The 12,387-nt window shown below is 38.4% G+C and overlaps 2 protein-coding genes across 4 annotated transcripts in view; both read left to right on the top strand.

Annotated features, from left to right (window-relative positions):
• Positions 1-5,006, top strand: part of LOC141431469 (uncharacterized) — a 74,456-nt gene extending 69,450 nt beyond the window's left edge. Inside the window, exons 7-12 of one of the 3 annotated variants that reach the window (XM_074092657.1) lie at positions 165-299; positions 1,403-1,534; positions 2,177-2,257; positions 2,721-2,867; positions 4,012-4,162; positions 4,681-5,006. In XM_074092657.1, the coding sequence (XP_073948758.1) occupies positions 165-299; positions 1,403-1,534; positions 2,177-2,257; positions 2,721-2,867; positions 4,012-4,162; positions 4,681-4,820 (786 nt within the window). In that variant the 3' untranslated portion in view covers positions 4,821-5,006. The remainder of the gene's footprint in view (positions 1-164; positions 300-1,402; positions 1,535-2,176; positions 2,258-2,720; positions 2,868-4,011; positions 4,163-4,680) is intronic. The other 2 variants (XM_074092658.1, XM_074092656.1) reach the window with 2 other exon arrangements.
• A 645-nt stretch (positions 5,007-5,651) lies between these two features.
• Positions 5,652-12,387, top strand: part of LOC141431404 (uncharacterized) — a 21,148-nt gene continuing 14,412 nt past the window's right edge. Inside the window, exon 1 of the mRNA XM_074092574.1 lies at positions 5,652-5,776. Coding sequence (XP_073948675.1) covers positions 5,652-5,776 — 125 coding nt within the window. The remainder of the gene's footprint in view (positions 5,777-12,387) is intronic.

Genomic DNA, 12,387 nt, shown 5'->3' with positions numbered 1-12,387 from the left:
CTTGAGTTCATTTTGAGCGGATTGTGCCAAGTATTAACTCGAGAGTCAACTCAAGTTCAATGTACATTACACCGCAACTCCACAAACCAACCCAGATTTGACTCATTCGTTGGCCCGTACGTCCGTCTGTACCAGGGCTCTCAAGTATTTTATTTATGTTGCAGCCAACTTGGACCATCTTGGGACCGGCTCTGGCATCATCAGTTGGACAACTGGCGACTTCATCACAGCTGTCATCTCTTGAGATGCTTGTTTTAGGCGGTTCCCCGTTTACAGAAGAGAGCGTGGCTCAATTAAAGGTAAAATAACTCTGTCTACTTTTCTGCTACCTATTCGTGCTTAAACCGCTGAAGATAATATTGGTATGGAGGTAGTTGGGGACCCTGGGAAGGACGGACAGGCTCGCGAAGAATGAACGATGACCTTCATCCTTTCCGGTTCCGGGTTCCGGAGCCAAAATGGCCATATCTGTTTGTCTGTCTGTCTGTCTGCCTGCCCGTCCGTCCGCGGCTTTGCTCAGGGACTATCAACGTAAAGTGGGGATTTTTTTTTTCATGGTGGGTGGAAAAATTGGAAAAAATCAGGATGGTAGTAAGTATATCAAACTTTCAAGGAAAACTATAACGGCTAAATTTGCTTGAGAATTAAAATATACCTAAACTTGGAAGATTCCGTATAAAATACGAAACCCTTAGAAAAATATTACTTATTTTTTTCGTAATGGCTACGGAACCCTATTTTGGGCGTGACCGACACGCTTTCGGCCGGTTTTTAAAACTTGTATAAGCAGATGTTGATGAAAAACGTGATGAAAGGTTTTTGAAAGGCTCTAGAAGCGCACTAGAATTTCCAACATGAAGTTGTTAAAACGCCTGAAGGAGCTATTGGTCAATGAAACACCTTATGAAGGGTAACTTCCCGATTTCCTTAAAAAGGAAACTCATGGATATGTGCGTACTACCAACTCACACCTACGGTGCTCAAACTTGGTCCTTGACAGAAGCTCTAGTTCAAAATCGGGGTTTGCCAGCAAGCCATGGAGCGCAGCATGCTAGGTTTAAAACTCGTCGATCGGATCCGGAGCACCGCCCTGCGCTCCATGACCCAAATCACTGATGTAGGTCGATCGGCGTCTAAGCTGAAGTAGGACTGGGCTGGCCATGTTTGCCGCATGCCAGACGAGTTTTGGGCCAAGATAACCACCGAGTGGATGCCCACCAACTCGAAAAGGCGACCTGGCAGACCTAGATGGCGATGGCGGGATGAACTGGACTTCTTCTTGAAGGACTGGCCCTTGTATGCAGGGGACAGAGAGCAGTGGAAGTATTGAGGGGAGGCCTTTGCTCAGCAGTGGGACAGAATAGGCTAACAATAATAATAATAATAATATTGTTTGTTACAGGGCAAACTGTCAAACAACACTGTACTAATAAACGCGTATGGGTTGACGGAAATGCAAGGGATAGTAGCGACAGGTAATCGAGCCACACCACTGACATCTATTGGCAATGTCTTCAATCTTATGGAATATAAAGTAAGTTTTGACATGGTCAACTTATTTTAAAGTCAAATAAACCTATGATTTATATTTGTTTGACCGCATCGGAATGGTTGTTGGTACATATGTGCCATACTTTATGTATCATATAGTATTTTTTCTTAACGTAATATGTACTCGTAGACTGACGTGTAGGGTGTAGGTCACCTATAGGTATGAGTACCTTGTAATTTTCTCTCTATTTTTTCTGTATCGCTTATTACTATTGTATTGTTACAACAAAGAGTCATTGTATTGTGTTGTAGCATTTAGGGGCTGTTTCACCATCCATTGATTAGCGTTAACCGATGGTTAAATGTGATGCCGTCTCCGTCTATTCGAACAAAACAAATAGAGACGGCATCACACCTAACCGCCAGTTAACACTAATCAATGGATGGTGAAACAGCCCCTTAGTCTAATGATCATTTGGTATAATTTTCTGCAGTTGTAATCAAATACATTTCGTTTTTTTTAACATGGCTACTAAAAATAGGTAAGCCAGGATATTTTAAGATATCTTAACTTTTAGATAATCTACTCTCATGTCTTAAATTAGATGATATATTAATCATAGTGGATAAAATCATTACGTCTTACATGCAATTTCTCTGAATCAAAGTAGATTTTTTGTTTCAGTTAGTGAATGACAATGACGAAGAAGTATTAGAAGTGAACGCAAAAGGAGAACTATATCTAAAAAGCAAGTGTATCTTGAAGGTACTGTTACAGTTATTTTTGTTTATTACACATTACTACATTCCTTTCGTACAATACTTATCCTGACAAGCCAAAAGGAAATTACTGATACTACCCAGTTTTATTAACCATAGTTAAAAAAAAAACTTTTTTTTCATATTTAAACCTGCAATCAGTCTTATATCTAGACTAATCAGGTGGGTTGCTAGAAGTTGGGATGGGGCAAGGCAGATATGCGCAGCTCCGTCTTTCCTTAGTAAAGCAGCACACATCGGCGCTCTTGAGTCTTTTATTCGAATTTGACTGCAAGACTGGATAACGAGTTTGGGTGAATAGTCATGCGATCCCTGTATATGGCTGAAAAAAAATTGAAAATATATAATTACTCATTTGCTTTTAGCACCCGTGTCTAATATAATCTCTGCTGACAATATTGTGTAAGTTCAGTCCATTTTTAGTTCAACTAATATTTCATTTTGTGCAGGGATACGTCAATAACGAAGAGGCATACCACGACACAGTCACCGCCGATGGCTGGTTGAAGACCGGAGACGTTTTCTACCGCAATGAGCAAGGCCACCTCTTCTTCGTTAACAGAACGAAATTGGGTTTCAAGTACATGAACCACCACGTAAGTTTCTTATTTTTCATTGGTTATGCTATAAGACCAAATTTCAACTTTCTAGGACAACTGGAAATACCCTATGTTTTTTATGATTTCGACAATTTGCATCACATCACCATCATCCTATATTTAGCAGTCCACTGCTGGACACAGACCTCCCCCAATGATCCATGTCCTCGGCCTTGCATGGAGACACCTTTTTTTAACGACTATTTCTTTTGATTGCGTTGATTCTTTCACTGATTCAGCGTGATACCTCCACGCGTTACTGAGAAAAATAATAATAATTACATTCATAATTATTTATTAAATTAGTACTGTACTATATATTCTCAAAGTCATAGTCAAAGACGAAATATCTTTATTCAATTTAGGCTATAGCACTTATGAATATCAAAAAAACTACTTCTATCCTTATGCAATAAAGTGACTCTAGGTCTAGAGGTATAAGGGTTCCATTTTTTCCTTTTGAGGCACGGAACTCGAAAAATAACAAAGATAACCAAAGATAAATGACTAAGATAGATGACAACAGCAGATTGTACACCAAGAGCATAAAACGAGCCATTTTACCCGAGGAGTTCATATGAATATAGCCACCCGAGCCGGTGTACGTTTACACTCGGCTTTTCACTTCGATGGCGAGGAAATTAAATAGCAATAGTGTAATCAATTGTTCACTTACTAGGTACCTAGGTTTATGTCGCCTAGATCCAGCATAAACACCAACTTCACTAGCATGAGAAGTGAAAAGATACTTGATATACAGGGTGTCCCAAGAAGTAGTGATATACTAAAGCCGGGAGATAGAGGACCTAGAGGGCTATCTGAATCACCCCCATGTATGTTCCGCGATTTTTCGTATTTTCGGAGTTATGACTTTTTTTTAAATGTTTCACCTATCGCCGAGTACGATGAAATTTTTATTTATGGTGACGTGAATTATTGCGGTAGATGCTTGATTTTTTTTGTGTGCTAAGCTGATAGATAGGCCAATTCAGTATGTTAACATTTACTATCGTTAGATCTTTGAATGGAATAAAAAAAAATTAAATGCCAAGAAAGATAAAATTACCCACTTCTTGGGACACCCTGTAGATAAGAAGAATAAAGATAAGATGACTGATGATGATGACATGTATATTCCTAGATATACCCCGAGGAGATCGAAAGCGTGATTGGCTCGGTACCAGGGGTGCAGCAGTGCGTGGTGTGCGGCGCAGACGCCGGGCCCGCCGTGGCCGTGGTGCTGCGGCCGGGCTGTGACGTCACAAGAGACCAGATACACCACGCGGTTAACTGTACGTGTAAAATGCTAGGAGAGTAGAAATACTAAATACCTTTTGATATACAATGAAATAAAATAATTATGATTTACAAGCAAGAGAAGCTATCCGCTGAAATAATATGAAAAGGATTACACATTCTTCAAAAATCTTTCTTCTATACCATACCAAAGTCGTAACAACTGGCTGTCTATATTCGTTATTATTCATGGGATAGGTTCATACGCATTTTTACATAAAAATACAAACATTTTTTTTTTTTTTATTATTTATTTTAAGGCCGTGTTTGTAACCGTATTCATACAAATAAATATTTCTGATTCTGATTTAATTATTCTTAATAAACTTTTATTCTTGTTATTGTCACCAACATTAAGACGTTAAATTGTAAAGTTTTCTTAGCCGTTACCATTTTTTTTAATTCGTTATTCTTATAGGTACGTGCTATAATTTACATTTTTATTTCTAAATTTAGCTCCTCTTTATCAAAGTCTTCAGTTTTTAAATTTTCTTTATTGTTGTCTCTTTCACAGCCAAATTGAGTGACCACAAGCGCTTGCGCGGCGGCATTGCCTTCGTCGAGGCACTCCCGCGCACGCACAACGGCAAGATCAACCGAAACAAATGCCTGCAGCTCGTCAAAGACCTCATTAGTACCGGAGAGTGCTTTTGATGTTTATTTACATATGTCATCATCAATTCAGCCGGAAGACGTCCACTGCTGGACAAAGGCCTCCCACTTAGAAAGCCACAATTTAACAGCTCGCCACTTGCATCCACAGGATTTATTTATGTATTAAACATTATTATAACGATTGCTGATATTTTTGTAGATTATTATAACTTATACTCGTGGCGTATCCCCGTCGCAAACACTCCCACCAAATTGGTTCGCTTCATTGGTAAAAATAATATTCTATTTAACCACCAGAGATTAAGGTATTGTCCAATCAAAAATTAAAACTGACTTTAAAAATGTTTTACAAAATAAGGAACCAACTACAAAAACTTTGAAAATATGTTTCTAGAGTTTGAAGATGGTGTCTCTGTATCATCCAGAGCCTTAGCTTTGCCGAGTTCCGTTGGCCAGCTACGGTTTTTTTCATCGGGTCCAGCTCGAAAAATTACTATCTTCTAAATGTAAATGTTGACTTAGTGTTAAAAATGCCAAATAATAGGTGTGCTGGTAAAACTGAGAACTCGATCTGGAATTCCATCATCAGATCCTGATTTGGTGACAGTGGGGCCACCCTGGAAGTATGATGTTCTTTAGAACAAAAAAAAATTGAAAATCGGTCTACAATTGGCGGAATTATCGCATAGCGTAACTAACAAAAAAAAATACAAAAAAATATATAATATTTATAAAAAAATCTGTAAGTCGAATTAAGCCGTTGGGGTGGAGGGTGACAGAAAGGCTGGTGAACAGGCAGAGACTGGTCCGCCTGTATTTTTTCCGCTTCTCTTTTTAGCGCTTGCATCCTGCGGAGATGTGCGAAGCAATATGGCTGAGACTGGGAGCCAGTGGAGGGGAGTAGACTTGATTGTGCCCGAGACACATCGCATGGCCTCATTCAATTTAGTGTTCCACTTTTTGTACGTGCGCACTCTCAAGCCATACGGAGCACAGTAATTCGCTGCCCGAAAAGACGAGCGCTGCAGCTGACGTACGCAAGGCAATCAGCGGAGGCACCCCAGGTAGTCCCCAGAGTTTATGGAGGATGTTGTTTCCGTGAGGCACCTTCAAGGATACCTTTTGGAGGTGCTCCTTGTACGTCAGAGTCTATCCAGTGTCACTCCAAGGTATTTTGGCAGGGATTGTACTTAAATAATTCCCCTTTGAAAGAGACAGCTGGTTGGGTAGTTTGCCATACGGTTATTAAGGTGGAAGCACGCCACTTCTGTCTCTTGGGTTCGGTATCAGACGACCAGAACTTAATTATCATGAACCTTGATAAGTCGGATGATTTACTTCCTCGCCAGACTTGAATCTCTACCTTGAAACAAGTGCTCTATCTCAGCATAAATGAATTTGGTGGCCTCAGTCGTGTAAGTCGTGGATATATAGATTGAAAAGAGTCGGGGCAAGTACAGAGCGTGGCAGGCCATTATTGACGTTTTCTCTTGCGGCTTTTGGCGTTACCCAGGTAGACTCTCCCTCTCACTAAGCATGCTCATGATGATATCTGCTATTTCCCTGCTTGTAGATATTATAACTTATGCTCGTGGCTTATCCCCGTCGCAACACTCCCACCAAAATTGGTTCGTTACATTGGTAAAAATAATATTCTATTTAGACCACAGAGAATAAGATGTCCTTTTTGTCAATCAAAAATAAAAACTGACTTTAAAAATGTTTTAAAAAATATGAAACCAACAAACTTTAAAAATAATTTTCTACTACTTTGAAGATGGTGTCTCAGTATCATCATCAGAGCCTTAGCTTTGACGAGTTCCGTTGGCCAGCTACGGGTTTTTTCATCGGTGCAGCTCGAAAAATTATTATCTTCTAAATGTAAATGTTGACTTAGTGTTAAAATGCCAAAATCGCAGTAGGTTAGTTGTACTCGATTTGCTAGGAATTCCATCATCAGATCGATTTGGTGACAATGGGGCCACCTTGGAAGTATGATGTTCTTTAGAACAAAAAAAAATTGTAAATCGGTCTACAATTGGCGGAATTATCGCATAATAACTAACACAAAAAAATACAAAAAAATATAATAATTAATTATTTTTTCTGTATGTACAGTCCAAATTGAGAACCTTCTCCTTTTTGAAGTCTGTTAAAAATGTATATGACTTTAATAAGTAAATCTAAATAGTGCATGCTTGATAAAGGCCAATCTTAATGTCCCTTGAATCGCATAGAAGAGCGATGTGGCAACAAACATGATGTGATGAATCAATCACCGTTGACGAGGCGTGCTCTAATTGCTGCGGGTGTCTGCAGGTCGCAGTTGCAGCTGACTGTCCTGGCATTGTCCAACGGTAATTACAAAATAATACTGTGGTTTAAAACATGCCTTCTAGCTTTTCATGCCTTCTAGAATTCCCAAAACTATATTGGTCTTTATTGAGGTTGTGTCAAAACGACTGTACAAAATTCCAAGTCTCAAAACAAAGCGGTTGAAATTTCAAGATTGTATCCCTATCCCGTGGGAATATAATAATAATAATAAATATAAATATCATGGGACACTTGACACCAATTGACAGTCCCAAACTAAGCAAAGCTTGTAGGTATACTATAAATACTAGGTAACGGATAAACAACTTATATAGAAAAATTACATACTTAAATACATATTAAACATCCATTAAATATATTACATATCGGGATAAAAAGTAAGTGGCCTATTTGTTATTCCCAGCGGTTGTTATTTCAAGATTTTATCCCTGTCCCGTGGTTATATCGGTATAAAAAGTATCCTATGTTTTAATCCAAGTTATAAACTAACTTTTGCCAAATTTCATCCCAATCCGTCCAGCCGTTTCAGCGTGAAGAAGCAACAAACATACTCACTCACTCACAAACTTTCACATTTATAATATTAGCAGGATTATTAAGATAAGATAGTCGCTGAACTAATGACGAGTAAGATCTATGTTTTAATTATTTGCTCGTATTACAGGCTCCACCCGGTATGTAATTTGTCATGACACGGGTCGCGCATTTCTCGGCCAGGCCATTACTAATAACACAATACACTATGAAGTGCAAAATTCCAACTTCGTATCTTGCTGTCCCGCTGACGCTTACATTGTTTAAGACGTGAGTGAGAGGGACGGTACGATACCACTTCGATTTTCAAATTTAGTAGCCCCCCAGGCCTTTAGAATCACTTAGCGAAAACCACTTCCGCAGCGACTTAGCAGCTGTTGAATGCAGAGCCTCCGGATTGATGGTGTGTCGATGAAGTGACGTATTACAGGGGCCAGAGAGCGGGAGTTTTGAAAAGCAAAAAATAAAAATAAATACCTTGCTAACATTAATTTAATTATTTGTCAACAAAAAAATACACCATTACCTACAGTTGAAACACCAATGCGCTGTAAAATTCAAATCTCCTATACAAAAAAAATAGGTACACAAAAATAAAAACTTATTAGGGATTTTTGAAAGTCGTCTTCGTCGCTACCCTAAAACGACGGAACACCAGACCCTCTGTCCTGAAGTCGGAGCGCAGGTACATCTGCTGGTGCTTGACAGGGACTTGGAGTCTAAATGAGCTCGAGCGGGAAGATAGACAGCTCTAGATGGGCACCTTATAACCGGCGCTGCACCGTCTCGCGGACCTTCTCCGGCGGCTCTTTTTATTATTTTTCCTTTCGCTATTTGCATAGCCCAACGCTGTGGCCTTGTCAGTGAAGCATTCGATGATTGCCCACTAATCCTACCAGCTGGGCTTCTTATCGTAACAAATGTGTCTGTATCTATAGGCACCATTAAACAGCGAATGGATTAGAAAACAATAATGACGTTACAGATATGGTAAATGCAAAATGATGAAGATGTAAGAAATGATGTATTTAAAAAAAAATCTAAACATAAAGCTGTAAATGCACAAATGTCTCTAGCACAATCATCAGTCACCACAACTTAGCTATTCAGTCCTCCAACACAAAACACCCCACAATGAAGTACCGCACCTGGCAATCTGAACACACTAACGCAACATATGTTAATCCGACGCCTTAACTTAAAGGACTTTGCGGCTCTGAGCCTTAAGATGCCAATTAAAATTCCATCCTCAGAACCCATCCCGCCACTTTAATACCCAAGGCTCCTTGAGGAGTCAGCTTTGTGCGGTAAATAATGGCTGCGGGCATTCTCTGCCCGTAATCTGATGCAGGGAATGTGAGTATGTAAACAGGGAGGTGGCACGCGTCGCCTTTCCATTAACTCTGGAATTTAGGATGGCGACGTGCTGATGAAAAACTATGCACCCCTACCACTTGTGATATCAGGAAAGTTTGTACACGATTTACTATAAAGGCACGGAAATAGTTTCTGTTAAAAAAAAAGTTTTTTTTACAGGCTGTTAAATATTCCTGTACTATAATTTAGCCTATATTAGGGCTACTGATTAATAATGCGATTCAAGTGATTCGACACATTAAAATTCTATTTTTTAAATTGTAGTTATCAAGATAAAGGTCTTCTTGTGACTCAACTATCATATTTAATATTTTTTTCCACTTGTATCGTATTAAATAGAAAGAAAGAAAGAAAGGTTTATTTTGGCTCCATAAGTACCACATAAAACTAAGACTAGAACTAGCACTAAAACTATGTTACTTGGTGACACGGCAGGATACCAAAAAGGGCCTCCACTCAGCATGTGTTGCCGCACATTATGTGCAGTAACGCTGGGTTTTTGCGGAGCCCAAACGTTAAATAGTAATTAGAAGCCTTAATGTGCTTTAAATTATAGCATAGGATTTTTGAACAACCTGTAAAACCTTTTTTTATTGCCGTACTTGAATTGATTTCATTTAACTAAAAACAAATACTTTGGTCCCCAGCTTATCTGTCCACTTAATGGGAGACCTGCAAAACGCTGCGTCTTCCGGCCATCGCCAGTCAAGTTTTTTCCCCAAAAAGTCATAAATGACGCATTCTCATTGGTCAATTAAATTTCACATGCAACAGACGATTAGTTTCGATTGGTCCAATTGTCGTTTCAGCAAGCCAAGAAAATTATTCTGAGATATATTCGAAAAAGTCGTATTGTACTATGAAATACATATATAGATACGACCTTTTACCGTAACGTGCCACATTTTTTTCGTGTTTGCGAGCCATAAATGAGTCAGCTGTTAAATATATTAATATAAGCAGTTTTGTGTACTGGATTTAGGTGATCTATGACCACACTTTTGAGCAGTGTAGTGTAAAGTTAGTTTTCACACTCGTGGTAAGGGTGTCTAGTAAACTACAAGAGCTACGGGCGCAGTCATTAGCGCTACTTGCTTTCGGCCCGTGCAGCGAACAAATTTCACAAATTTCCTTCATTTTGCTGCATTTTCTCACAGAAAGCCAAGGGAAAATCTTGGAATTTTCAAGGAAAATGTGGAGGTAGTAAATTTTTTGATAAGAGCTCACTATTTTCTTCTTTTTAAGTTACTAAATACTTCCGTAATTCGGTTGTAATCAGAAAATCTTTCTCATATTTTTCTTGAGAAAATAGTGTGTTGCTTTCAGATGGCATTAGTGCCTCCGCACACTGTCGGATTTAGTCACGTTGTCGTATTTTACGACGCATACGAACCCTCTTCTTCTAAGAGGAAGCCTGTTTCCAGCCAAGGGTCGAATATACATAGGCTGGGATGATGATGATGATGATGATGAAGACGGGAAGAAATGTCGATGTCGATTCAAGCGGATGCCCATTAACCGTTGAGGAGTTCCGTCCTGCAGAGATGATCCTGACCGGACCGCCAGGATGTTACTGCCAGATTATTGTATTATCACCGGATTTACATAAGTATGCCAAATTTCATGTCAATCCAACTAGTTAGAAGTGGGTCAAATTCAACTTGCAAGATTTGACCTGTACATATAAAGACTGTCCACGATAAAATCCGGGCATGCCTGCTCTGGTGTATCTATGTAATGAATGGTAATTTTCAAGCAGCACTTTTTTTAAGTTATGAAACTACATAATAAAAATATAATCATAATAAAAAGTTAGGGCGTCTGTGAGTTTTAGCTTTATATATTAGACTGTGCCTAAATTATTTTGTACAGCGTCTTCTGATAGTCTTTTCTAGGTTTTTATGTAAAGTTTATATTTACTTTTATAAAATTGGACAATCCACTTTATAGCTTACAGTTTTGTATTTACGACAGCTAATATTTTTCGAATTGACTTCAGATTGAGATACTTTGGTGAATTTGCCTTTTTGACAGAAAAATGCCTCCCATATAAAAACTAATTTTGGTACTCGGATTAGAAATTTTTCCCGACTCCCGCAAGTAGAATTTTATTGGAAAGATAATATCCTAATGAGCATAAAACAGCTTGTAAAAATATAAATACAATTGTGGCATTGAAGTTGAAAACGAGTGAAGATTATCAAAAAACGCTGTACAGAGCAATTTAGGCACAGTGAAATACATAAAGCTAAAACTCACAGATTGACTCACATTTTATTGTGACTGTATGTTTATTATGTAGTTTCATAACCAATGACTATTACAAAAAAGTGCCGCTTGAAAATTAGCATTTATTACAAAGATACACCAGATCAGGCATGCCCGGATTTTATCGTGGACAGTCTTTATACATACACTGCAAGTTAAATAAAAGCTTGTAAAATAAACTAATTAGCGTACCAGAGTGGTATCTTTATGCTATTGATGTCATATTGACATTCCATACATCTGCCAAAGAAATTATAGCGAAAAAAGTACCTAGTCACTGGGACCGTTTTCGAGTAACAACCGTCGAAGTGAATAGAATCTGGCTTTGAAGGAAGTGGTGGCAGTAGTCTATTATTAGAATCAATAGAACACTAGTGTGAGTTTTGGTGACCTGTATTTTCAAATTTGTGTAAAAATGTACAGGTACCTAAGCCGAAATGGTGGAGGAATAATCCGGCTTAGCCGCGACGTTTCCTTCCGGGCAAAGTGACGTCATTCGGTCTCAAAAGCTAAAGTTTATTGTGCTGTATTAAATGTTAAGTACTCTTTAAAATGTCTGTTCAACAGGACAAGTGAGTAGGTATATGTGAGTATGATGAAGATTTAATACAGAAGAAAAAAATATATTTCGCTTATAGAACCACACTTCAAGAAGCCAGATGGATTTTAACTGTGTGATTGTTTGGATCATGCAGGTACATCGCCGATCCGCACGAATAAAAGACTAGCCTAAACTTCTAGAGGAAACGTATCTTACGAAAAAAAGTTTTAATGGACATCGATCCCCCAAGGACCTACTTGATCTGGGCTTTCGCGAAAGCTTTTAACTTAAAGAATATTTTATGATATTAAGCTTATCTTTGATATCGCAGAATTATTTTCAACTAGCCGTTTTAGCGGCTTTTTATCTTTTAGCGAATTTTCTTGGAAAATATTTATTACACGACAAGCTTCTTTAAAATGTTTCATTTTATTCGATAGAGCTTTATTGTATGTATTTTTTTTGGTACAACTAAACAAGTTTTTTACGTTTGAATTAAAACTATCGAGAAACATAGTCATATTATGTGTATATACTTACCTTGAATCA

Source organism: Choristoneura fumiferana, chromosome 9, assembly GCF_025370935.1.
Source record: "Choristoneura fumiferana chromosome 9, NRCan_CFum_1, whole genome shotgun sequence".
In the NCBI taxonomy this organism is placed as follows: domain Eukaryota; kingdom Metazoa; phylum Arthropoda; class Insecta; order Lepidoptera; family Tortricidae; genus Choristoneura; species Choristoneura fumiferana.
Note: the sequence above shows the minus strand (reverse complement) of the source record. Positions and strands in the feature narration are given on the sequence as shown.